The following is a 27,272-nucleotide window of genomic DNA, read 5'->3' as shown; positions in this document are numbered from 1 at the left end:
TATTTCTGGGCTGGCAAGATGGCTCAGCGGGTAAAAGCACTGACTGCTCTTCAGAAGGTCCTGAGTTCAAATCCCAGCGACCACATGGTGGCTCACAACCACCCATAATGGGATCTGACACCATCTTCTGGTGTGTCTGAAGTCAGCTACAGTGTACTTATGCATAATAATAAATAAATTAAAAAAAAAAAAAAAGAGATGCTATTTCTCCTATCTCCCTATGGAACTTAGGTGGCCCCAACCAAAGTTGGCAGGAGACAAACAATTCTGTTTCTCTCTCGGTCCCTCAGCAAGGGGGGGTGGGGGAGGCTGGTTTAGACCTCATCTTAGAAGAGGGGTTGGGTTGCTTTCTTTTTTAGGACTCTCCCAGAAAACATCTCAGAGTCTCTTAACTGCCCCAAGGTCCTGCAACACAATTTCCTTCCAAGGACCCCCTCCCCACAAGTAGTCTACATCTTCATCCAGGGCTCTTCTAGGAGCTTGCTTCAGAGAGCAGGGACCATGGAAGAGCCAGAGGTAAGGGGCAGCCATCAGAGTCGGGGTGTCTGAGGAAAGACAACAGCTAAGGTATCGGAGCTAGGGTGGGACTCCTAGGAAGAAAAGTTTGGAAACTGCAACAAAAGGCAGACTCAAGACAGCTCCACTGAGAAATGGAAGGAAGAAATTCCTGAGAAGGCCTGCCTCCACCTGAGGGATTCTGTATATGTAGCCCTGGAAGTCATTATATAGACCAGGCTGGTTTTGAGTTCATAAAGATTCTCTTGCCTCTGAGCGCTACCATGCCTGACAAACTTTACCAATGACTAACCAGGACGCTCTCAACCCAAAAAGTCTCTTTATTGATTGGTACCATACATGACTCAAGTGGCAAAAAAAAAAAAAAAAAGAAAAAAAAAAGAAAAAGAAAAAGAAAAAGAAAAAAGAAAAGAAAGAAAAATAAAGGAAAAAAAAAAAGAAAAATGGAAAAAAAAAGAAAAAAAGGCAAGATGAGGGGGAAAAAGCGGGGATGGGACATCCAACTTCACCTCACCCTTTCCTTTGGCTCCGGAGAGCATCCTCCCAAAAGTGGCTGGCCCAAAGGACCCAATAATCCAAAAGGGAGAATGGGGGGAGAGCAGGCCCCCACACACCCTGGGACTGCCCACAGGAAGAGGCGGCAGAGCCATGAGCCCGAGAACCCTGCTCTTGCCCTCTCCTCGCCTCACCCTGAGCCTCCACAGGCTCCAACTAGGAACTGGAGCGGAGGCTGCTGCTCCTCCATTGAAGGGGACATGGGGAGAGGCATGTCTGCTTCAGTTGGGGGTGTGGGGGAGATAGAGGCCTTTCTCTCCCTGAAGGGCTTAAGCTGGGTGGCCTTATGGCTCCCTGCCCTCAGAGAGGTTAGGGCTGGATGCAGTTTGAAAGGCTGGGAGAGGAGAGTTCTGGAGTGGAGGGGACAAAGTCCTCTCATCCTATTCCTGACACTGAGACAAAAAACACAGCGACAAACAAAGCAGCTCCCTTCCCTCTGTGCTCCCCGAGGGAGGGAACCTCCCCACCCATCCGAAACAGCTGCTCTAGTAGAGGACTGTAAAAATACACACTGTGGAGGGGTGGGGCTAGAGGGACTTCCAGGACCAGGAGGCCAGGCCAGAGCCCTGGAGGCTGGGGAGACAGACAGGAGGGGGTTGTCAAAAGATGTGGTCACCAATGATCCCACCCCCAATCAATGACATGCTCCAAAACTCATCACCCGGAGGGAAAGAGAAGAGAGGTGGCGAAGACTCCTTGTCCTGAAGCGCGGCTCAAACTGTATACAACTGTGTGTGTACTCCCCTGCCCAATGCTTGCCCCCACCCGGGCCCTAGGCCCTCCATCCGTCAGAAGGAGGGAGGAAACTGGATTTTTCAACAGGGGAATAGGGGAACATGAGTAATTTTTTTTTAATTTACATTTTTAATAATATTATTTTTTTAAAAACTTGGAGCTGGGTAAGTGGCAAAAGGGAGGAGCCCAGAATTTTACCCTCTGTTGACAGCCACCTAGGGGAAGGGCATTCAACCACAGCCCCAACATTTAGTCCCTAAGGGCTGTAGGTATAAACCCCAGGATCCAAGGGAGAAATCAGGAAGATGAGGCGCCCAGAACCTGGGGTAAGAACGAGGGCAAATGCCCTGGGGAGAGGAGGGTCGGGACATTTCTCAGAGGCCCAGGGTCCACACAGGCATCCACATGAGTACCCCCTTCCCCCAAAAGGCTCTGCAGGGGCCAGGCCCAGCCCAGGGCAACTGGGGGGCAAATCTTGGCTCCTGCCCCCAGCGAGTCCAGTCCCTCCCTGAAGTGGGTGGATGGAGGTTGCCCATTTCAGACGCCCAGTCTCTTCATTCCGTCTTCTGCTCCCTGGAGCTGTGAGGGGTAGGCAGGCAGAGCGCTGGGTGGCGCTGGGTGGCCGTGGTAGAGCCTTCAGGCCATGGTAGGGCCTTCACTGGGAAGCCTGTGACGTGGGATTCTCCGATTTGCTCTCTTGGCTGGATGGAGGCTTGCTGTTCCAGGGGCTGTTGGCGCCCAGTGCAGGGGAGTTGTTAAAGCTGTCCTCGTCGTCAATGCCGTTGGCCGCGTCAAACTGGGTGTTCTCCAGCCGGGTGATGAGCCTCTCGTCCTCGTCCCCGAACTCCCCGCCCATCAGGGTGGGCTCCCCCACCACCATCACATCCTGAGAGTGGCGGAGGTCCCCAAACATAATCGGGGCAGGGGCTCGCCCGACCCAGGGCAGCAGATATCCCTGAAGCCCCCACACCCTCCCCACTAGAAGCTCAACACCCCGCCCCCTCTTCACACCCAAGCTTAAAATCCCAACTCCGGACACCCTCAGCTCCTGGATTCCTTCCCACAAAAGGACTCCAGAGCTTCAAAGCCTTTAGCCCCTACCCATTGGATTCTGGAAAGAAATATCCTTTCACTCCCCTGGCTCCCTAATGCATCTCCCTCACATTTGAGGGGACCCTTAAACTTCTGTTCATATATGTAAGTGTGAACAGATAAAAAGTGAAGGTGACTGTGTGTATGTGTACAAATGTGCATGTATTCTATAATATGCAACACCCAACTCTGCAGAGCCTTCTATCAGTGTGTGGATTCTGATGGTATGTGTCTGCCACACAGAATCTGCTCTGAACATCTTATGTTCATTCTCACAGCTGATTCTGTCCCATGCTCTGGGTACCCATGGCTGAGCTTGTTGTGAGTGATCACAGCCAAGCGTGCATGTGCCTGGCAAAGATTCTCTCATCAGTGGAAGGAGTCAGGTCATGCTGGCTCTAGAGCACATGAGGAACTGTCTTTGTTTCTATGCCTGCTAGTAAGCTCAGGCTCAGACAGGGGTCAGGGGTGAGCAGTGGGGCAGCCCAGAAGAGAAGAAAGCCGAGATGCTTACAGGTACCTGGCTGGAGAGAGCGAAGGTGCTGGCTGGGCTCTTCTTCTTGCTGTTGCTGTTGTTGGTGTTGCCACCCCCCGAGCTCATGGTGCTACCCCCTGACATCTTCCGTTTCCTCCGTTTGCTGGGCTGCTGTCGTGCGGGCTCCGCTGTGCCAGAGAGAGAAGACTCAGGTGGGAGAGGGCCCTGGACCCCTGTTCTCCATTCCCATTCCTCAGATGCCCACCTTTACCCTGTTCTCAGCCTTGTAGTCCAAGGAGTAAGAAAGGAGCGGAGGGAAATTCATGTCAGGAGATAAAAGCTACAGCCTCAGGCGTCTGTCCCATCAAGAGCCTGTTAAGGGCTGGGGCAAGGGACTCACCGGGAGGCGCTACCATTCGCTGCCACTTCTGGAAGAGGCAGGTCTTGAGGCAGTCTCGGGGGCTGAGGCTGTAGGTCTTGTGGCGGGACATGAGTTCCTGCATGGGCTCCAGTATCACACAGAGCTGGGGGTAGGCCAGAAGGAGGGTTAGACTCTAAGGGGAAGAGAGACCTGGAGCTCAGATAAGAGAGGCTGGGACAACACTGGGGTCATCAGAGACTTACTCGGAGGTAGTTGAGGGTGGAATTGGACAGCCCACACCGGGTAATGTTTTTGGACAGCTGATCCAGCATCTGGGGGTCCTGGGCCTAGAGGAGGAGGAAGGGCAGTGGCATCAGGTTAGCTGAGCGAAAGGGCTACCATCAAACCCATCTCTCTAAGCACAGCACAGCCACTCAAGCCTGCTGCAGCCAGCCTCCCCCGATCTCAGGTCCTGCCCACAACTCACGTGCATGGCCAGGATACTTCTGGGGATGAGCTCTCTGTGCTGCCGGATGCTGAAGTGCCACGTCTTTATCCGCATCATGTCGTCAAACATGAACTCCAGGTACAACCGGCCTTCCACACACACCTGGGGATGGGTTTGTCGTATCATATTCCTGCCCTCTTTCACACACACACACACACACACACACACACACACACACACACAAATGTTACAGCTCTCCCCCTGCATACACTTCTGCTACCTGTGTGTGTATCTGGGTGCATAACTGTCGCAGCATACCCCCGCCCCATACACCTGTCACACCTGGCCTTTACACACTCACATATACTTACACACCATAGGAAAAATTAACAGAACCTCTTCCTGTTCCCAAGAAGCCAGAGAAAACCCCATCTGCTACACGCTCTATGAGGGCAGGCTCTCGTTCACCATATACCTCGGGGCCCAGAAAACTGACATGAACAAACTAAACAGATATCGGCTGGCTGCTCTATCTGCTCTCCCTTCTCATCTGGCTGCCTCCCATTATGCCACGCCTCCTTGGGGAAACCGCTGGAGCCCATGTTGGGGCTCCCTATCCTGCTGGTTCGCTGACCTGGGTAAACATGGGTTTGCCATGCTGGGTCACCATGCTGCCCTGGTCACAGTCGAGGGACACGAAGTTGCTATGGAATGCCTCCTTGGGGTGTTTGAGCACGTAGTACAGCTCCGTGGCACCCCCCTCAAAAATGCTTCGGAAGTAGCGTGGTATCAGGGTCCGGCCAATGGCTATAGAGATGGGACAAATTTTTTCAGGACAGAGATACGTCTCACAGTGGAAGAGAAAAAGGACCAAGACCTACCCCTTCACACTTCCAGACTCACAAACTACAGAGAAGGCGTAACACTGTCTCCCACAGAGGGCACTCACTATATCTCTTTGGTCCATCCTCCAGGCAGAAAGTGATGGTCAACATGGCGTCATCCTCAAAGAACTCAGTTGTGAAAGCATCCCACCAGAGATTGTCACACTCCTGAAGAAACCCAGAGATGAGTATGTGTGTGGTAAGATATCCCACAGGGGTGCTCATCTGGACCCCGCTCCCCAAGTCTTCACTTCCTCTGCCATACCTCTGTCCAGTTCTGTAGCCGTTTGTTAAGCTCAAATATTCTATAGTCGGTTTGGTTACCATATGGTGTGTGCCTCCTGGGGAGGGAAGGAACTGAGGTCAGTGGCTGAGCCGTGCTGTTCCTCCCCTCTCTGCTCAGACGCATGCAGAGGAAAATTCGCTTTCTGGCTAGCTGCGCTCCACTTACCCGATCCCAGGCTCCAGGTATGTAGGTGGGTACATGGGAGTTGGGCTGTGTGAGGAAAGAGATGATGAGAGTCACAGTGGAAGAGAAATTACCGCAGAAGGCCAGAACATTCCTGTCCCTTTCCAGGCAGTTTCCTGTCTAATGAGGACCAGGAAGAAGGAAAGAACTCACCCCACATCCCGATCCAGCATGGTGCCGGGGTGGAAGGGAGGGAAGGCGTTGCCGTTCGGGGGCTCCTTCGGCGAGTACAGCTTGAATGACTTTGAGGAACAACCTAGCAGAGAGAACAGCACAGCTCGCCTGAGCTCCTTGGGAGGTCCTCTGGAAGCCTGCTAGACTGTATAGAAAAGAGCTGGTCTTCTGGAGTCTCTGGCCTGGTTACCAGACAGTGGTAAACTAGAGGAGGGGGCTACTCTAAGGATCACCTCTCACCCCTTCAAAATCTAGCTCCCATCTTATTAAGAGACTGGGACTGGGGCTGGAGAGCTGGCCCAGGAGTAAGAGTGTGAACTGCTTACTCTATCTGAGGACTTCAGTTTGGTTTCCAGCCTATCGGGCTACTCATAACCTAGGTCACTCCAGTTCCCAGGGAAATGACGCCCTCTTCTGGCCTCTGCGGGTACCTACACTTGTTTGCATTTAGTCTAATACCCCTCCCCACTATAATTAAAAATAAAACAAAACTTTAGAGAAAGGAAGGATGGAGTGAGCAAGCTGGGAGTACTGAGCCCTACTTCCAGTTCACACTCAAGATCCTGCGGCTCTGGCTGAGCCCGGACGAAACGAAGGGATGAACGGAAGCGAGGAAGAAACACCGTGACACAGAAGAAGGACCGACAGAAAGATTACAATCCTGGCAAATCTTCCTTTTCAGCTTCAGAACTTCATTCAATCCTGATAATTTTATGAGGCAGCAGGGATTGACAATAATATTCCCGTTTTTTTAAGACACAGCAACTGAGGGTTCCAAAGAGACTTGCCAAGAACACACCATTAGTAGGACCCAGCCAAACTAGGACCTGAGCCTAGATCTAGTTCCCATATCCTAACCTCTGATCCCTCTTTAATTGTGTGTCCTAGCGACCAAGGTGGGGGCAGAGGGATTTAGGGAATTCTCAGTTCTTCCGCTACCCTGCAGGGTCTCAGGAGGGCAAGGGATAGAAAGATAAGGGGGGCTGGCGTGCCTGTTGGGTGCGGCCCACCAGATAAACAGTTGAGCTTTTGGCCTCCCCACCAACAGCCACTCCCTTATCAGCCCAGCCCCCATACCCACACCTAGAAGGGGTAGAGTATTGTTTCCACACCAGAAACTCAAAGTCTAACGCTTTTTCTTTTGAGACCTAAGGTGGGAAGGTCAGCTGAGCCTCTACTAGACAGCATTTGACTTACAAAGGGAACACACAGAGAAGCCTGGGAAAGAAGCAAAGACCCAGGAGCTCAGTCCAGGAGGCAAACACTAACTAGACAGAGGTCTCTGTGGTATACATGGGCATGTGCAGGGGCGCCCCTCCTCCACTCTGTGAAGCAGCATATATACTTCCTGACATACTAAGTTTCTGACTGCCACAGTTAAATTCGTATTTGGATAGGAGCCAGTTACCCAGGCAACCCTATTCTTCCCCTCCCCACCAGAAAAGAGGGGAAACCGAGGCACAGTCTCGAAGGCTCTGGCCTTTCGTTACCCCTAAAACTTGATTATACTTTGAAGGCTACCTGTATTGGCTGCATCTGAGCCCTGCCCCCTAATTTAAACATAAAATCTTTTTTCCTCCTGAGGGGAAAGAGACAAAGGAAGACCCTGTGCCAACATGTGCCATTTAATTTTCTCTCCAGGGGCCCCATGACAACGTGGGCAAAAGGGGGGTCCCAGAGGGGCCCGAACTACAGTCTCACAAGGTGCCAGAGCTTGTGTGTGCCCGCACATGCGTGCGCCTCATCCTGCCTAGCAGGCTTCCACCTTCAGCTCGCCCCAACACGCCTACCGAGGGCTGGAACCCAGCAGCCCCCGGGCAGTCACAGGGTGCCCACAAAAGGCCCTCATCTTATGCAGAGCTCTCACAGGGCCAGGTCCCCACACTCAGTAAGCACTTCTCACACTGTTTTTAACAGGCTAGTCCTGGACTGAACCCGTGTTTCAGGAAAATCACAGTCTCTACTCAGCCCCCCCCCCCCCCGAGACTCTTCCACTCAACAGAAAGTTGGAACTTATGTAGCCCCAGGGCCAAGCCTAGGTAGTGAACCCAAGAGTCGGCTTCCTCAGAATTGGCCCTCATCTCTTCTTGTCCTAACTTCCTCCACCCTGAATTTCTGGGCCTCCTGAAGAGATGCCTCAGCTCAAAAACTTGAAAAGAAAGAAAACAAGACAGCAGAATTCCTTACGGGCATTGTTGGGGGCTAGGTTAAAAGTTCTGGGGAGCTAAAGCCCAGACGCTGGAGCCTCTATTTACACCTCAAGTGAATGGACACAAACTCAGCATCTCTCCAAGAGCCTTAGCAACTCTCCGTAGCTCCAGCCCAAGGGGCTGGGAGTGAGAAGGGGGGAGGGACATCACCCTGACCATCTGTCCCTGTTGCTGCCTGTCCACGGTAGGAGGAATACAAGGACCAAGGTGGGGGTAGGAGTGAAGGAAGTGTGTCTTCCACTGCTAGGGTCAACACCTGCCCCTTAACGGTCTGGAAGCCTTTAGGAAGGGGTTGAAAAGAAGAAGAGCTCAGAACTAGCAAACTTTGCTGAGGTTGGGGCTGAGGGTACCTCCAGTTGGGCATTTCCATGGTAACGAGACTAACCTGCAGGCAGGCCTCCTCCCTTTCGGGGCTGACCATGGGTCAGCACGTTTGTAGCCCCCACGCTAAGAGCTGAGGCACTTCTCCCCCTGCCAACGTACCAGGCCTGGGCTAGACAGAGGGCCTTTTGCCCACCCCGACAAGCTTTTAAGGTGTCCAGACTTACCTGGGAGAACTGAGGGGGTCAGGGGAGGTGCGGGGAGCGCCTGGAAGTCCTCAGGGACCCTGGCAAGGGTGAGGACTAAGGTGGAGCCAACTTCAGCAGCTCATGTCCCGAGTGGGACAGGCCGGTCTGGCTGGGAGCTCCACTCCGCAGGCCGCACAAAGACTCGCATGCACAGCCTCCGCCCGCCCCGCGGGGTCCACAGCCCGGGGGGAAAGTTACAATGGCCACTGGGCCGGGGGCTGGGGGCCGGGGGGCCGGCCTGGGGGGCGGGGGGCCGCGGGGAGTCCGGAGCCTTCTTTGTTTGCAAGGTTTCCCTCAACAATGGCTGCTCGGCTCTTTCCTCTCTCCTCCTCCTCCTCCTCGGCTCTGCCCGCCGCCGCCTCTCGCTGCCTCTGCCTCCAAGCAGCCCGCCCGCCCTCCCTAGGCCACCGGGCCCCTCTGCAGGGGAGGCGGCAGAGGCAGGGCCCGGCACTCACACTCACTCGCACTGGCACACTCAGACACACGCAGCGCCCGCCTGCTCCTTCCTTTCTCCCTTTCTCTCCCTCCTCCCTCCCTCTCTCTCCTCCCCGCTCGCTCGCTCGCTCGCTCGCTCTCCGAGCCTCTCTCCGAAGGAGGCCCCAGGGCGGGCGGAGGGTGGAGCTGCCCCGCCGGCCCCGCCCCCTCCCCGCGAGCGAGGAGGAAGAGCGGGCGGAGGGAGGGAGCGAGGAGGGACTGCTGAGAAAAACAAAAGAGATCGAGACCGGGGGACTGGGGATTGAAGGGATCGGGCTACGGGAGACCTGAACCAACCGAGGGGAGGTCGGGGGAGACGAGCAGCGAAACGTACCCTCCAGAGCCACAGGCAGGGGTGAAGGGAGGTGTTGGTCTCCGCAGACTCTTAATATCTTCACCTAGTCAGCTAAACCTCCCCCAGATGTCTTGGGTTTAAAGGCCGGCCTGAGCTGCCACTCTGGAGAAATCCAAGAGGAGCTAGCTAAGTGGGATGCTTGGAGGTTTACTTTTGACGCACCCACATTTTGAGTTCAGCTTGTAAATACTAGAAAAAAGCCTGGACACTCCAGGCTTCCCTGCCACAAACCCAACCAAGTCCCAAGCCCTGGATTAGATCCCCTTTCTAGGGAACACCCTTCCTGGACACCACCCCTGAAGCCACGTGGATGCTAGAGAAAGTGGTGCTGTCAGGGTAAGGAGGGCAAACTTGCCTATCCAAGGGTCTATCTACAGCGGGGCCCTTAAAAGAGACTGTAGAATCCTGCTCACTACCCCAGGTATTTTTGGTTAGTGCGATAGGGCTTGCTTCAGATCTCTCTTCCTAGGGGAGGAGATACTTCTGAAAATTCGGTAGAAGTCTACTTCAGACAGGAAACGGAAACACAAGCACAGGCAGGCAGCACTTGAGGAAGGCCCCCTACTTTCATCCATTGCCATGTGAGTGTGTCCCCGTCCCCTACTGCCCTACTATATATATATATCCACGCACAATCTCCACGGACGGGATTTTTCATGGCATACTCACAGAAGCAAGAAAACGATACGATTGCACTTGGTTCTGTAAACATGTTCCGTGCATAAACACAGCTTGCACTTCCATCAACCAATGTCTGATACACACACTCCTTAAACCCTCAATACACCCATAGCCCAGAGAGGCACGTGTAGACAAATACAGAGGTAGTTAAGCCCCCAGCTTCTATCTATAAAGGAACTAGGACTATGCATGTATCCTGACCTTACACACCAACACTGTGTTGTTATTTGCTAAATCTGGAAACACTGTAACACGGATATCCTAATCAACTGTTATGCAGACATTCTCCATACCCCATCTTCCCTGGAACACATACTCCATTCTCTATCACATATATATATATATATATATATATATATATATATGAGCCTGCTCATATGCTATACCCCAGCTTTCACAAACATTGAAATCTATGCCATTTTAGCCAGAACCTGCAATAGACAGCATACAACCAGGATAGAAGACATTCTTTTTAGATTGAAGTTTTAGATTCCCAACTCTGAAATAAGAAACACTCCACCAACACAGTAATGCCTGTCATTTGTGCCTTTAAACATTCCAAACGGATCTGGACAGAGTGAAAGCACCTGGAAGCACAGAACTCTGGGAAGCTGAGGTCGAAAGATTTCGATGAGTTTGAGAACAGCCTGGACTACACAGAGTCCCATGGCTAGCCTCAGCCGTATGGAGAGACCATTTCAAAAATAAATACATGTTTTTGGATGTGGTGGCACAAGCCTTTAATCCCAGCACTGTGAGTTCGAGGCCAGCCTGGTCTAAACAACAAGTTCCAGGACAGACAGGGCCACAGAGTGAGACCCTGTCTTAAAATAAACACATACAGAAATGGAGCACGTGGACCTGGGTAACACCAACACTCAGAAGGTAGAGGCTGGGGGAAGAACAAGGAGTTCAAAATCAGCCTCAGCAAAAAAACACAAACTTCCCCAAGTGTGTTGGCAGGCATCACCTGAGTGCACACACAGACACACGTGGACATGAGCACAGAGGATCATATATACAAATATCAACAGAGCAAATGAGCCAGAGGGCCTGAGGCTGGAAAGCAGGACTTGTAAACCCTCTCTCCTGGAGCCCTGCAGCCAGTCCATTCCCTCCCCCTCCGGGCTTCAAATGACTGTCCACATAGGGATGGGGGAAGAGAGTGTGCTCTTGCCCCCAGGCAGAGCTCAGTACCCCCCATCCTGCCTGCCTAGTCAGACAGGAGCCACAAGGGGCCTCCCCTCTTCCCCGAGAGAGGAGCCCTTAAGCACCAAGATGTATCAAGACTCAGACCTATCATTCAAAGGGCTCTCAGTTCCTTTTCTGTAGCAAGTCTGCTCCTGCTCTGACCCAGTTCCCCCAGAGCACAGGGCAGAAGAGGTCCAGCCAAAGGCACCTAGTCAGAAGTCTATGTCAGAAGGCCCTAAAAATTGTTATGGGGGCTGGGGGGCAACAAAGAATGACAAAGGGGAGAGAGGCCTATGAGTACTTCTAGAGGTGGGGGCTCAAAGAAAAGCAGCCCACAGTATGAGGTACCAGCACTGCCCCCTGCCCGGGCCCCTGACCCAGGCCTCCAGTGTGCCTGCCCCCCTTCCTTTGTCTGTGCCCGGCCTCCCGTTGGCCTGGCGCTCTGCCATCCTCCTCTCCTGGCTCCCAGCCGCCACCACTGCTGCCTCCTCCCCTCCCCCTTCTTCTCCCTGCCTTAACCCTTCTGAGCTAGCTACACGCTGCCCTAGACAGGTCTCAGCCCCTCAGCATCCTGCTCCTGGAGACAGATGCTCCTTAGAAAGGCTTGTCCCTGTCTTCTAGTCAGTTAGCCCCAAGATGCTCTTCATCGTAGGGGCGAGACAGGGGGGCTGGAGGGGTGTGTGCATGTGAACCTTGTGGTGTTTCTGCGTGTGCATTTGTGTGGCTGTGTGTGCTCTGGCTTCCCTCAGTCACATGTGTGGGGCATGTGCTGTCTCTCTGTCGGGCTGGGGGAGGAGGAGGAGCCCAGAGACAGCAGAGCACAAAGGAGAGACTCAGGCAGGCAAGCAGGCAAGCAGGCAGGCAGGCAGGCAGACAGGCAGACAGCCTGCCAAAGTGCCTAGGCCCCAGGACTGCTCAGCGCTCAGGGTGGTGGTGGACCTCAGACCTAACCTGCTGTATGCTGCCAGAATGCCCTTGGTCGGGTGAAACATGTGCTCTTCTTAACCCATTCAGCCATTCGTGCAAGCCTGGTCCTCCCCTCCTCACCCCAACTCCTACCATTCTCCGCCCCCAGGCCTCTCTTTAAGCCCTTTCCCACGTGGTCTCCTCTTGAAGTCTACTGTCCATCCATTCAACAAGATATCAGTCTGTCAGACTTCTTCATAATCAAGAAAAAGATTCAACCATTTTCCCCCCTCCCTCCTTCTCTCTTCTCCTCTCTCTCTCTCCCTCTTTCCCTCTCTCTCTCTCTCTGCCAAGCTACCAGACATACAGACAGTGAGTTTTGGGACACTGACCGAAGTCTCCTACACACACACTTCTGGGCATGGGTCCTCTTCCTGTCTCCATATTAGCCACAAAGTCTCTTCCCACTAATGCATGCAGGTACTTTGCCCCAATTCCAGGACCAATCTCCCATCTTCTCCCAGCCTGGCAACTTCTCCACATAAAACCTCTACGAATAAAAATTTAAGTTTCGGCCAGGCGGTGGTTGGCGCATGCCTTGAATCCCAGCACTCAGGAGGCAGAGGCAGGTGGTTCTCTGAGTTCGAGCCCTGCAGTTCCTGGTCTACAGGACAAGTTCCAGGATAACCAGGATTGTTACACAGAGAAGCCCTGTCTTCGAGGGGGAAAAAAAATTAAGTTTCAGCCCACTAGCTTGTTTAAAGCCCTGCCTTACTTTGGGTTTTCATATATGACGTTGTAAGGAAAGGACCCACCGGTTGGGCTAAGAGCATGAACTACCTTGTCTAGCATTGGCCAAATTGTAAAAGCGAAAACACACACACACAAACACACAAGTCAAATTGGTGGGAAGGCTATGAAGCTAGGCAGGATTCCAGCTTGGCAAGCTTTTCTCTCCTCCTCTTCTCCACCCTCTGCAGCAGGAGCCAGGGATTCCCACACCCGGATAGTCCAGGATCCTCAGGCTTTCCTATCCCTCCTCCTGGGCCCTATGCCCCTAAAATGTCAGCCACAGCAGCCACTTGAAGTGTGGGCCCAACCCAGTCCAACTTGGCCAGGGTCACGTGATTTCCAAAGATTCTGCACCAGCAGCTTCCCTGGGGGATTGTGTATTTGTATGAATGTTGGGGTGGGGGGGTACGGCGGGGGGGGGGCGGGGTCCTAGCTCATAAGTTTAGGCTTCTCAGAATACAGGCCGTACAGAGGGGCAAGAGATCCAGCCAGGCTAGACCCAGGACACTGACCACTGGCTTTCTAGAGAAAGCTGCCTCTATCCTGGAAGGAAGGCCAGTTTGAGGACACAGAATTATAAAGAAGGGGACCGACTATATTCTGGGATTCTCTTTAGACTACCTCTCCCATCACATGGCTCATATGTTCCCTCCTAGCACTTGTGGCCTATACCCCGACCCTACGAGAAAAATCTCAAGACACTCTCAGACACAGGTGTTCCCTGGCAAGATCTGATACCTGTTAGAGAAGGCTGTGATTTGAATTTGGGTCCTCAAGTTTTCACTTGGGGGGGGGGGTCAAGCATTGCTCCCAACTCGAATCTGCAAACCACTCTTAACTTCACGGCCTACCTGGAACTGCTACATTCCCCCTCCCACGAAGACTGAGAGAGCAGACCCAAGGGCCCAATTATCTGACACCCCCTAGGAGTGCTTTCTGTCCCTCAGGAGGGCCAACCTACCCTGGCAACAGACAGGAAAAGTTAAAGGGGGGGTAAGATGGGCTCCAATCAACTCCTCCCCCAAACAGCATCCTAAGAAACAGCCCGAGGGGGGGAATGTCACAAAATATGTAAGAGGCAATAAACAGCAGGGAAGGGGGGGAAACCCAAATCAGCCAATCAGAACTCTACGATGACCTGAGGGGGGGGTCAAAAGTCCAAAGTCACTTCTGATTGGCTAACACCCTGGAATTCTGGGAATTTCAGTCCCCCCCCATCCCTCCCCAGTTAGCCTCCCCCCCCTCAAAAAAAAAATACAAGCCATCCTTAGCACCCCCTTCCCGTGCCGCTGGGCTGCTGCGTATTTATACAGATGAGAAAACCCGCCCCCGATCGAGGCCCCGCTAACTCTATACAGTCCCCGACCCCCACCATACGTTCGATGCCCCCCACATACAAATCCTCGCCAAACCAGGGTTTAGGGGGCCGAAAGGGAGGGAGGGGCCAGGCGGCCTCGAGACCCACTCACCAGGACAGGCACAGCCCACTGACATCTTCACATCGCCCGCCGCTGGGGGCCCAGCCGAGTCACGATGCCCGCCCCTCGCAGGGACAGGCCGGGCATGAGCCGCTGCCGCTGCCCGCGGCCCCCGATGCCCGCGCCGCCGGCCCGGCCCGGCCTCTGCCCGGTGCGGGCCGCCCCTGCCTGCAGCGAGGGGCCTGTCAGGCGCGGAGCAGACAGGAAGGAAGCCAGGCAGGAAGGCGAGCTGCCTCTGCGTGTGTACGCGCGGGTGTGCGTCCCCGGAGTGTGTGTCCGTGTGTGCGCGTGTGCGTGTGCGTGTCTGTGCGCTCCCGCCGCCCTCCCCGCCGCCGCCCTCGCGCTCGCTCCCGTTCGCTCGCGCGTCCTCTCCCTCTCGCAGGCGCCGGCTCTCGGGCCAGAGTCGGGCTGGGCCGGGCTTTATTAATATGCTAATTGTCCTGGTAGTGGGAGGGGAGAGCCGTGTCAAAGTGACCCGGGCGAGCGCGGCGCGAGCGGTGGCGGCGACGTGCGTGCGCCGCGCGGCGAGGGGCAGGGAGCGCTCCCGGGAACGGCATGCATGTGACGCAGCTCTTAAAAAACGAGACGGAGGCAGAGACCCCGGCGAGGGCGGGCGCCGGGGAGCGGGAGGAGGCGAAGCCTCACGCTCGGCGTCCGTCCTCCGGGTGCGCGGGGCTGGGAGCGTGGCTGAGCGGGAGCGGGGATTGGGGGAGGCGGAGCCTGGGTGGGTAGTGAGGTGTACCCTCTCTCCACCCCCGGGAGGGATGGGGCGCTGACCCCTGCCTGTGCTCTTCGCGGAGACCCTAGGCGTATTCTACACACCCTGTGTGGCGCGCTCCACCCGAAGCTGGGTGGGAAAAGGAGCACTCTCCTAATTCTCAGAGCAGCCCCTAGACTCATCCCCTTTCTAAATTAACCAGACCACGCCTGCTAAACCAGTTGGGACTAGAGCTAAAAGGGTTAATTAAGTAGGGACCCCACCCTCCCCCGCCTAAGGGCCTGAGGTCCGCATTTTGCAAGGGGACACAAGGGCTGTCGTATGACCATTAGGCTGGGGAGGGGGGAGCACTACCAAAGCCATCCTTTCCTCTTGCAGGCTCTGACGCACCAGTTAAGACACTTCCCTTCCCCCACTTTCTCCTGCCAGCCCTGGAGCCTTCTACCCACCCACCCCCATCCTCCACCCCCTGGAAGCAGCTCCCTGTTTTGGAGGTGGAGAACAGGAAACCTACTCCTTCAGTGCCCCCTACCTATAGGGGCAGAGGCCGCGACGCGGGTTGGGGGTGGGGCATCCTAGACAGTCAGTCTGTGTAAGAAACACTCTTCCAAAGGGAGAAACCTCCCAACCTTCAGGCAGTCCTCAAGGACTCCTCAACCCAACCCATGGAAGGGAAGAACTCTTCCATCCCTTCTCCAAAGCCCAGCCCTAGCTGCCTCATAAACAGGAAATACCTATTAGCAGGGAGGAGGGGAGCTGCTTGAAGGAGTTCCGGGAGGGGGGGTCCCCCAAGCCCTAGCTTCTCTTAAGCTTCGTGGTGTATTCCCTAGGTAGATTCTAGGGACCTGGGCTGGTATTCCCTGTCTAAGGTTTCTGAACTAGACTGGTTACATTGGCTTCCCTTTGTTGCTAAAATGGGGATTGTTTGAAAAGGTGTTTGATTTCCCTACCCCGACTTAGGAGTTTGCACAGCTGGCTTGACTGTCCTGGGGAGAGTTACAAAGGTGGAGGTTAAGGTGCCATGAGACCACATATCCCAACCTTAGGGTTTTTTGGTTTTTGTTTTTGGCTAAGGAGCAAGGAAGGAGAGAGAGTCTGATGATTGAAAGGAGGGCGTGCCTAGGAATGAGAATACTCCTCCCCCAGTGTTTACAATAGGGGGAGCTCCTCGGGATTACGCCGCCTGCCATCGTCCCCCGTCCCCACCCCCACCAAGGGCATAGAAGGACTTGACAAAAAAAAAAAAAAACATCCCTACACCAGCATTTCCTTGGCAGCATCCTCTGCCAGAGTCCATCTCCTTTCCACTTTCTTTCAGAGGTCAGCACTAGAGGGAGTAGAGAGGACCTAAGGCAACAAATAGCCCCGAGTTCTGGATGCTCAGATTTGAATCCCTGCACAACCCCTCATGAGCTGTATGACAACCTACAGCCCCACCCTGAACTTCCGGGTTTACCCTCTGTAATTGGTATCTACAGCTGGAAGAGATACAAACCAGACAATGTGTACCCCGCATAGCCTCTCTCCCCATGTAGTACTGAATAGACATTAGTACAAGTATGCCTTTTTTTTGGGGGGGGGGGTAAAGATTATTTCAAGGATGACAGGAGGATGTTGAATGTGAGTTGATACAGAGGAAGGGGGATATCTTGACTTGATAGCCTTGACATGATGCCCGATAGCCCTGACTCCTTATCTCTATCATCCATGAATGTGAATGTGCCTTCTCCCAGTCCTGGGACCACATGCCCCTAAGGCCACTCATTCCAAACAACTAGCTAGACCAGATTCCAAGGTGATTCTGATCACCTACCTGGTGGACTGTGGGGATTTTCCGCCTACCCTACAGGGGTCTTCCTTCCTTTTGAATGAGAGATTCTTCTAGGTTGGAGGTGTAGAAGGTGAAATGAAAGGACGGAGGTGAGGTGGAGATCAATGCAAGGAAGGAGACAAAAATCAAACTGCAAAAGTGAACAAGTACCGGGGTCTGTGCTGCTGGGCGTTCACACCTGTGGTCTCCTTTATAAGGACATTGTACATTTGGGTGTGAATGATGCCTGCCCACGTGTGTGCATAGTTTCATGTGTGCCTAGTTTCACGTGTGCACGCAGAGGTCAGAGGTCAACCTCTGGCATACTTCCTCAGGAACCATCTTAATTTTCACACAATCCAGTGTCACACAGTGAGATGTAGGGATCCCAGGTTAGGCTAGGCTGGCTGACCCTGACCTCTGTGGAGCCCCAAGGCTGTGTTCATCCCCACCCCTGGGGTTCCCGGCATTTCCGACCACATCTGCATTGTTAGGTAGGTGCTGTGGAATCACACTCAAATCCTCATGCTTGCAGAGCAAACCACCTTAGCTTCTCCCTTGCCTGGAACCACTGATCCTCCTGCTCCTGCCTCCCAAGTGCTGGGGCCCCTCACCTGGAGTTCTCGGGGACCTTTGGAAGGGGCTCCTTTTTGCCCATGTTGCACAAGCAAGCACACTGAGGGTCAGGGTTGGGCCACACAGCTCAGTGGTAGGGAGCACATGCCACAACCCGTGCAATTCTGCCTGTTGTCAGCTCTGAAACCCTGGGGTTCAGAGGGCTGAATACATCTTATTTAGAGGGGAGGAAGTTATTTTATGCATATGGTCTCTTGCAAGAAAAGACCTAGGAAAGAAGAGTGGAAGGATGAATAAAAAAAAAATAAATAAAGTACATGGCTGATGGCTGGAGAGATGGCTCTGTAGCTGGCCCTAGAGACCCGCCTGCCTCTCCAGTGCCTGAGTTAAAGGTGTGTGCCCCTGGCTCACACAGGCTCTTCTTAAAAAAAGACTAGGGGCCGGGCTTGGGAGGCAGAGGCAGGCAGATTTCTGAGTTCGAGGCCAGCCTGGTCTACAGAGTGAGTTCCAGGACAGCCAGGACTACACAGAGAAACCCTGTCTTGAAAAACCAAAAAAAAAAAAAAAAAAAGACGACTAGGGTTCAATTGCTGGTACCCACATTAATGGGGGCTGGAGAGATGGCTAAGCGGTCAAGAGCAATGACTGCTCTTCCAGAGGTCCTGAGTTCAAATCCCAGCAACCACATGGTGGCTCACAACCATCTGCAATGCTATTCAGTGCCCTCTTCTAGTGTGTCTGAGGACAGCTACAGTGTACTCATGCATAAAATAAATACATAAATCTTTAAAAGCCGGGCGGTGACCCATGCCTTTAATCCCAGCACTCAGGAGGCAGAGGCAGGTGAATTTCTGAGTTTGAGGCCAGCCTGGTCTACAGAGTGAGTTCCAGGAAAGCCAGGACTATACAGAGAAACCCTGTCTCAAAAAAAAAAAAAAAAAAAAAAAAAAACCTCCCCCCAAAAATAAAATAAATCTTTTAAAAATAGCCGGAAGCCGGGCGTGGTGGCGCACGCCTTTAATCTCAGCACTCGGGAGGCAGAGGCAGGCGGATTTCTGAGTTCGAGGCCAGCCTGGTCTACAAAGTGAGTTCCAGGACAGCCAGGGCTATACAGAGAAACCCTGTCTCGAAAAACCAAAAAAAAATAAAAATAAAAATAAAAATAAAAATAAAAATAGCCGGGCGTGGTGGCCCACGCCTTTAATCCCAGCACTCGGGAGGCAGAGGCAGGCAGATTTCTGAGTTCGAGGCCAGCCTGGTCTACAAAGTGAGTTCCAGGACAGCCAGGACTATACAGAGAAACCCTGTCTCGAAAAAAAAAACCAAAAAATAAATAAATAAATAAATAAATAAAATAAAATAAATAAAAATAAATAAAAACAAAACAAGAAACAACACCAAAACCACCTACTACCTAGGAAATGTGTCCTTACTATCTTCTTTTTTTTTTTTTTTTTTTTTTGGTTTTTCGAGACAGGGTTTCTCTGTGTAGCCCTGGCTGTCCTGGCACTCACTTTGTAGACCAGGCTGGCCTCGAACTCAGAAATCCGCCTGCCTCTGCCTCCCAAGTGCTGGGATTAAAGGCATGCGCCACCACGCCCGGCTTACTATCTTCTTTAGAAGGGTTACCCCTGATGCTTCCACCCCCACCCTAGGTGACTTAGTTTCCCAGTAAGGAATGAGCTTCTCAGTAAGTGTTGAATGAGTGGGTAAGGCCGGAATTTGGCAGTTAGAGGAACCGAGGAACCGTGCCTTGAGAATTTGTGTAATTGAAATTTTCCTGAAGGTCACAGAGCTAGCAAGCTAGGCCACCCCTTCTTCCTTCTCAGCAGGGACCAGACATACAGCCAGCAGCCTTGGGGATTATGGCACCAGCAAAAAAACCAAACCAAACCAAAATGGAAAGAGCAGTCCCAGGGCTTGGCAGGTAGACCTGGGACGAGGCAAAGATGGAGGGGCACCATTGGGAAAGCTTTTTTTTTTTTTTTTTTTTTTTTTTGGACAAAGGAGTGTTTGAGACAGAATCTCTCTTCCTGTAGAGCAAGTTTGCCTTGAACCAACAGCTCTTTTCCTGCCCTTGACACCTCTGAGTGTGTCCCATGCCTGTCAATTTTGCTTTCCTAGATAGTGTTTGAAGCTTGGCTCAGGCAGAAGTGAAGCTTGCTATGTAGCCCAGACTCTTGCCTCAGCCTCCTGAGAGGTTGGGGTTGAGGGCCTGTGGTACCAGGTGCAAGGATCTGAATTAACTTCCTCCCTCCCTCCCTCCCTCTCTCTCTCCCTTCCTCCCTCCCTTCCTCCCTTCCTTCTTTTTTTATTTTTTTTTTTTGTTGTTGTTGTTTTTTGTTTTTCGAGACAGGGTTTCTCTGTATTGCCCTGACTGTCCCAGAACTCATTTTGTAGACCAGGCTGGCCTCGAACTCAGATATCCACCTGCCTCTGCCTCTGCCTCCCCAGTGCTGGGATTAAAGGCGTGCGCCACCACGCCCAGCCTTTTTTAAGATAGGTTTTCAGGTAGCCCAGCCTGGAATTCACTGTAGTCATGGCTGGCCTTGTATTTGAAGTAAGTACACTGTAGCTGTCTTCAGACACTCTAGAAGAGGGCGCCAGATCTCGTTACGGATGGTTGTGAGCCACCATGTGGTTGCTGGGATTTGAACTCTGGACCTTCGGAAGAGCAGTCGGGTGCTCTTACCCACTGAGCCATCTCACCAGCCCCATAAATAAATAAATCTTAAAAAAAAAAAAAGAAAAATATGTCATGTGAATTAATATCTCTCTCTTTAAAAAAAAAAAGCTTTTATGGACTGGTGAGATGGCTCAGCAGGTAAGAGCACTGACTGCTCCGGAGTTCAAATCCCAGCAACCACAACCACATGGTGGCTCACAACCACCCGTGATGAGATCTGACCCCTCTACTGTTGCATCTGAAGACAGCTACCGAGTACTTATGTATAATAATGATTAAATCTTTGGGCCAGGGCTGGTGAGATGGCTCAGTGGGTAAGAGCACCCGACTGCTCTTCCAAAGGTCCAGAGTTCAAATCCCAGCAACCACATGGTGGCTCACAACCATCCTTAACAAGATCTGACTCCCTCTTCTGGAGTGTCTGAAGACAGCTACAGTGTACTTACATATAATAAATAAATCTTTAAATAAAAAAAAAAATCTTTGGGCCAGAGCAAGCAGGGACTGAGCGAGCAGGGCTGACTAGAGAAGGCAGAGGTCCTAAAAATTCAATTCCCAACAAACACATGAAGGCTCAAAACCATCTGTATAGCTACAGTGTACTCACATACATAAAATAAATAAGTCTTTAAAAAAAAACTTTTATAATTTTTTTTTTGTTTTTTTTTGTTTTTCGAGACAGGTTTCTCTGTATAGCTCTGGCTGTCCTGAAACTCGCTCTGTAGACCAGGCTGGCCTCAAACTCAGAAATCTACCTGCCTCTGCCTCCCAAGTGCTGGGATTAAAGGCATGTGCCACCACTGCCCAGTGAAACTTTTATAAATTTATTTTTAGATTTTTTTAAATGAATATTGAATGCTGGATCTGCGTATTATGTATGTGCACCACTTGCATATCTCGTGCCTTCAGAATTCAGAAGGCAGCATTGGATTACCTGGGAGTAGAGTTGTGAATGTTTGTGAGCCACCATGCAGATGCTGTCTGTGACCTCAGCAAGTACAGCAAGTTCTCTCAACTAGTTAGCCATTGCTCCAGCCCTCTATTTTTGGCTTGCTTCCTTCCTTCCTTCCTTCCTTCCCCTCCCTTCCTTCCTTCCTTCCTTCCTTCCTTCCTTCCTTCCTTCCTTCCTTCCTTCCTTCCTTTCTTTAAAAGATTTATTTACATCCTGCCATGTGGCACACACCTTTAAAACCAGCACTCAGAGCCGGGCGTGGTGGCGCACGCCTTTAATCCCAGCACTGGGGAGGCAGAGGCAGGCGGATTTCTGAGTTCGAGGCCAGCCTGGTTTACAAAGTGAGTGCCAGGACAGCCAGGGCTACACAGAAAAACCCTGTCTTGAAAAAACAAAAAAAAAAAAAAACCAGCACTCGGTAGGCAGAGGCAGGTGGATTTTTGAGTATGAGGCCAGCCTGGTCTACAAAGTGAGTTCCAGGACAGCAAGGGCTACACAGAGAAACCTGGTCTCCGAAAACAAACAAACAAAAAAAGATTTATTTACTTAATTTATATGAGTGCACTGTAGCTGTCTTCAGACACACCAGAAGAGGGCATTGGATCCCATTACACATGTGGTTGCTGGGAGTTGAACTCAGGACCTCTGGAAGAGCAGTGAGTGCTTTTATTTTATTTTATTTTATTTTGTTTTGTTTTTCTTTTTTTTTTTTAACATTTATTTATTACTGTATGTAAGTACACTGTAGCTGTCTTCAGTCGTACCAGAAGAGCATCAGATTCCATTACGGATGGTTGTGAGCCACCATGTGGGTGCTGGGATTTGAACTCAGGACCTCTGGAAGAGCAGTCGGTGCTCTTAACCGCTGAGCCATCTCTCCAGCCCCTTGTTTTGTTTTTCAAGACAGGGTTTCTCTGTGTAGCCCTGGATGTTCTGGAACTCACTTTGTAGACCAGGCTGGCCTCAAACTCAGAAATCTGCCTGCCTCTGCCTCCCAAGTGTTGGGATTAAAGGCATGCACAACCACCGCCTGGCTTTTTTTTGGTTAATGGGGCTGGCTTGGCATCTAAGAGCTCTAACTGGTCTTCCAGAAGTCTTGAGTTCAATTCCCAGTAAGCACATGGTGGCTCACAACCATCTACAATGGGATCTGATGCCCTTTTCTGGTGTGTCTGAAGACAGCTACAGGGTACTCACATAAAAAAATAAATCTTGCCGGGCGTGGTGGCGCACGCCTTTAATCCCAGCACTCGGGAGGCAGAGGCAGGAGGATTTCTGAGTTCGAGGCCAGCCTGGTCTACAAAGTGAGTTCCAGGACAGCCAGGGCTACACAGAGAAACCCTGTCTCGAAAAACCAAAAAAAAAAAAAAAAAAAAATCTTTAGCAGGGCGTGGTGGTGCATGCCTTTAATCCCAGCAGTCAGAGGCAGAGGCAGGCGGATTTGGATTTCTGAGTTCGAGGCCAGCCTGGTCTACAGAGTGAGTACCAGGACAGCCAGGGCTACACAGAGAAACCCTGTCTCAAAAAACCAAAAAAAAAAAAAAAAGATATTTTTGTTTTTTGTTTTTCAAGACAGGGTTTCTCTGTATAGTCCTGGCTGTCCTGGAACTCACTCTGTAGACCAGGCTGGCCTCGAACTCAGAAATCCACCTGCCTCTGCCTCCCAAGTGCTGGGATTAAGGGCGTGTGCCACCACGCCCGGCTACAAAAATATCTTTAAAGAACAAAACAAACAGACAGATAAACAAACACAATCCTAGTTCTTTAAGAAGTGGATTTGCGGGCTGGTGAGATGGCTCAGTGGGTAAGAGCGCCCGGCTGCTCTTCCGAAGGTCCAGAGTTCAAATCCCAGCAACCACTTGGTGGCTCACAACCATCTGTAACGAGATCTGGCGCCCTCTTCCGGAGTGTCTGAAGACAGCTACAGTGTACTCACATATAATAAATAAATAGATCTTTAAAAAAAAAAAAGAAGTGGATTTGCTGACAGAGCCCTGGAATCCGAGAGCTGGGGAAGAGGTTCCAAGAGGCCACTTCTAGACCAAGTGGAGCTCTAGGGGGAGACTCTTTTCAAGTAACAAAAGTATACTTCTGCCCATCAGTATAATCAGATCAGTCTTTGGTGGGCATGCACCCAGACAAATGATGGCAAGTCCCAGTGTTAGGATATCCTGTCTCTGAGGTTTTTCTTCTTGGCCTTTGGGAGTACTTCTGTGTTTTGTGGTGCTCAGGAGTGACCCCAAGGACATGTACATGCAAAGAGGGTACTGTGGCGGCCAGATTGTAGACAAACTAGAGCCACAGACTCATGTCTGGTACTGGCACTTAGACCTGCATGGCTTTAGGGTGTGGCCTGACATGGATGATGGGGAATTAAACAAACACATACAGAAAGCTGGGGTTGGGTGGGTGGACTGTGCACTCTGATGAAGATGTATAAGCAGCCAGGAAACACAGCTGGTTTGCTATATACAGCTGAACTTGGATCAGGAAGCAGGGGCACTAGTTTTGCTTCTGTGTCTGCAGGGGAGCAGTCATGCAGGAGCAGGAAGCTGTGGTCGATAGTTTCTGTGCACACTATCAACATTTTCTGAGGGTGCAGGGGCAGAACTTGCCTTTCCTATGGATCCAAGGCTGTGAGTCCCCAACATGGCTGTGCTTGTATCAGCAATACACACATCTCCTCCCTATACACTGGACACTCAGGAATTCTCTCTCTCTCTCTCTCTCTCTCTCTCTCATTTTGTTTGGATTTTGTTTTTCAGACATGGTTTCTCTAAGTAGCCCTGGTTGTCCTGAAACTCCCTTTGTACACCAGTTTGGCAATTGCTAGGCAGTGTTGGCCCACACCTTTTTTGTTTTGTTTTTGTTTTTGTTTTTTTCCTTTTTTTTTTTTTTTTCGGAGACAGGGTTTCTCTGTATAGCCCTGGCTGTCCTGGAACTCACTTTGTAGACCAGGCTGGCCTCGAACTCAGAAATCCGCCTGCCTCTGCCTCCCGAGTGCTGGGATTAAAGGCGTGCGCCACCACGCCCGGCTGGCCCACACCTTTAATCACAGTGCTTAGGAGGCAGAAACAGGTGGATCTCTGTAAGTTTGAGGCCAACCTGGTCTACGAAGGAAGATCTAGGACATCCAAGTCTACATAGAGAAACTGCTTCAGAGTTTTTTCTTTTAAGCATATATTTTTTTCTTTTAAGACTAAAATTCACGGGGGCTGGTGAGATGGCTTAGTGGTTAAGAGCGCCGACTGCTCTTCCAAAGGTCCCGAGTTCAAATCCCAGCAACCACATGGTGGCTCACAACCATCCATAACGAAATCTGATGCCCTCTTCTGGAGTGTCTGAAGACAGCTATGTACTTACATAGAATAAATAAATGAAAAAAAAAAAAAAAGACTAAAATTCACTGTTGCATGCCTGGCCCTGAACCCCTGGACTCAGGCAAGTTTTTTTTTTTTTTTAAAGATTTATTTATTATATGTAAGTACACTGTAGCTGTCTTCAGACACTCCAGAAGAGGGCGCCAGATCTCGTTGCGGATGGTTGTGAGCCACCATGTGGTTGCTGGGATTTGAACTCTGGACCTTCGGAAGAGCAGTCGGGTGCTCTTACCCACTGAGCCATCTCACCAGCCCCTCAGGCAAGTCTTGTTTGTTTGTTTGTTTGTTTGTTTGTTTGTTTTGAGACAGGGTTTCTCTGTGTAGCCCTGGCCTTCCTGGAACTCACTTTGTAGACCAGGCTGGCCTGGAACTCAGAAATCCACCTGCCTCTGCCTCCCTGAGTGCTGGGATTAAAGGCATGTGATGCGATGCGCCACCATGCCCAGCTGTATTTTTATTTTTTGAGACAGGGTTTTGATATGTAGCCCAGGCTGGCCTGCAGCTTTGTAGTCCAGGCTGGCCTGGAAATCATGAACAGTTCTCTTATCTCTGCTTCCTGAGTGCTGGGATTAGTCAGCTAAACTTTTACCTTTTTCTAGAAGAGCAAAATTGGAGTTTGTTTTCTTTTGTTTAGTGAGACAGCATCTTACTCTGCACATTTACTCTCCAGGTAGTCCTTGAGCTAACTAGGTTGGTTGAATCCAAGAAGATGCTTATGGCTCCTACCCCTCCTGCCTCACCCTCCTGATCTGGAATTATAGACATGTACTACCATTCCTGGCTCAAAAGGCTTCCTTCCTTCCTTCCTTCCTTCCTTCCTTCCTTCCTTCCTTCCTTCCTTCCTTCCTTTCTCTTTTAAATTTATTTATTCTATTTATACAAGTACACTGTCTTCAGACACACCAGAAGAAGGCATCGGATTCCATTCCCGATGAGTGGTGGGATTTGAACTCTGGATCTCAGTGCTGTTGAGCCATTGCTCCAGCCTCTCTCTCTCTCTCTCTCTCTCTCTCTCTCTCTCTCTCTCTCTCTCTCAGATTCATTTATTATTATATGTAAGTACACTGTAGCTGTCTTCAGACACACCAGAAGAAGGCATCAGATCTCATCATAGATGTTTGTGAGCCATCATGTGGTTGCTGGGAACTGAACTCAGGACCTCTGGAAGAGCAGTCAGTGCTCATAACATCTGAGCCATATCTCCAGCCCTCTCTCCAGCCTCTAATAAAAGTTTCTTAATACAGATCTAAGCAGAGGCATGAAGAAAAGAAAGAAAGGAAGGAAGGAATAAGGGAGCCTGGTATGGTGGCAAATGCCTTCACTTCTAACACTTAGGAGGCAGAGGCAGATCCATCTCTGTCAGTTTCAGCCCATCTTGGTCTAGAGAGGTCCAGGACATCCAGGGCTACCTTTAAAAGCCCTATCTTGAAAAAGAACAAGGGCTGGTGTGATGGCTCAGAGGGTAAGAGTACCCGACTCGGGGCCGGGCGGTGGTGGCGCACGCCTTTAATCCCAGCACTTGGGAGGCAGAGGCAGGCGGATTTCTGAGTTCGAGGCCAGCCTGGTCTACAAAGTGAGTTCCAGGACAGCCAGGGCTATACAGAGAAACCCTGTCTCGAAAAACCAAAAAAAAAAAAAAAAAAAAAAAAAAAAAAAAAGAGTACCCGACTGCTCTTCCTTCTTCAGAAGGTCCAGAGTTCAAATCCCAGCAACCACATGGTAGCTCACAACCATTTGTAATGAGATTTGATTCTGTCTTCTGGAGTGTCTGAAGACAGCTACAGTGTACTTACATATAATAAATAAATAAATTAATTAATTAATCAATTAAAAAAAAAGAACAAAAGAATTTTTAAAAAGTTCGTAATCAACCAGGTTTCAAGACAGCCAGACCTAGGTAGTCCTTTTTTTGTTTGGTTGTTTCGTTGTGTTTTGTTTTTTTTGAGACAGGATTTTTTTTTTTTTTAAAGATTTATTTATTTATTATATGTGAGTACACTGTAGCTGTCTTAATACACACCAGAAGAGGGCATCAGATCTCATTACGGATGGTTATGAGCCACCATGTGGTTGCTGGGATTTGAACTCCGGACCTTTGGAAGAGCAGTCCGGTGCTTTTACCCACTGAGCCATCTCACCAGCCCTGAGACAGGATTTTTGTTTTGTTTTGTTTTTGTTTGTGGTGCTCAGGAAACAGGGTTTTTCCATGTAGCCCTGGCTGCCCTGGAACTCACTTTGTAGACCAGGCTGGCCTTGAATTCCAAAATCCACCTGCCTCCCCTCCCTGGGATTAAAGGTGTGCACCACTATTGCCAGGCCAGAGACTTTATCTCTTAAAACCAAGCCAGACCAAACTAAAGTAGAGTTAGACTTCCCGGCAAATGCCGGAAATCTCAAAAATTAGAATATGAAGTCAGGGAGATAAGAAATTCAAGGTCCTCTTTGACTGTAGATAAAATTGAATGCCAAGCCCGGAGTGGTGGAGCACACCTTTAATCCCAGCACTCAGGAGGCAGAGGCAGGCTGATTTCTGAGTTAGAGGCCAGCCTGGTCTACAAAGTGAGTTCCAGCAAAGCTGGGGCTACACAGAGAAACCCTTTCTTGGAAAAATATAAAAGTAAAAAATTGAAGGCCAACCTGGCCTACCAGAGATCCCATCTTAAACTAGCTACTCCCAACCCTTTACTACAGTAAACAAACAAACAAACAAATAAACAAACCAGCAGCCAGGCATGAGGGCAAAGAGAGGAGGATCAAGAGTCCAAAGCTAACTTATCTAATGGAT

At 51.0% G+C, this 27,272-nt stretch overlaps 1 protein-coding gene and 1 pseudogene across 3 annotated transcripts; one reads left to right on the top strand and one right to left on the bottom strand.

The window, feature by feature from the left end:
* Positions 1-818: 818 nt before the first annotated feature.
* On the bottom strand, positions 819-14,689 carry Ldb1 (LIM domain binding 1). 3 transcript variants are annotated; one of them, XM_021152189.3, is made up of 11 exons: positions 14,357-14,689; positions 5,689-5,791; positions 5,518-5,562; positions 5,332-5,407; positions 5,132-5,234; positions 4,817-4,989; positions 4,222-4,344; positions 3,998-4,081; positions 3,774-3,897; positions 3,419-3,561; positions 819-2,692 (listed from the first exon to the last, which is right to left on the bottom strand). In XM_021152189.3, exons 1-11 carry the CDS (start codon positions 14,379-14,381, stop codon positions 2,462-2,464), a joined length of 1,230 nt encoding a protein of 409 aa, XP_021007848.1. In that variant the 5' UTR covers positions 14,382-14,689; the 3' UTR covers positions 819-2,461. The 3 variants fall into 3 exon arrangements, with proteins under 3 accessions (XP_021007848.1, XP_021007847.1, XP_029328589.1); XM_021152188.3 differs by having other exon boundaries at positions 3,413-3,561; positions 14,357-14,688; XM_029472729.2 differs by lacking the exon at positions 14,357-14,689 and adding an exon at positions 8,468-8,724 and having other exon boundaries at positions 3,413-3,561.
* Positions 14,421-15,141, top strand: LOC147000125 (uncharacterized; annotated as a pseudogene).
* Positions 15,142-27,272: the final 12,131 nt, after the last annotated feature.

This window comes from Mus caroli, unplaced genomic scaffold (genome assembly GCF_978045245.1).
Source record: "Mus caroli unplaced genomic scaffold, Mus_caroli_1 scaffold_20, whole genome shotgun sequence".
Taxonomy (NCBI): domain Eukaryota; kingdom Metazoa; phylum Chordata; class Mammalia; order Rodentia; family Muridae; genus Mus; species Mus caroli.
The sequence above is the reverse complement of the archived record's forward strand: the minus strand, read 5'-3'. Positions and strand labels throughout refer to the sequence as shown.

Coding starts and splice junctions, on each gene's coding strand:
- Ldb1 (XM_021152188.3), bottom strand. CDS start 14,381: ATGTCAGTGGGCTGTGCCTGTCCTG. Junction 4,990..5,131: donor GGATGGACCAAAGAGATATA/GTGAGTGCCCTC, acceptor CCATCTCTATAG/CCATTGGCCGGACCCTGATA. Junction 2,693..3,412: donor CTCTCTCCAGCCAGGTACCT/GTAAGCATCTCG, acceptor CGCCACTCTCAG/GATGTGATGGTGGTGGGGGA.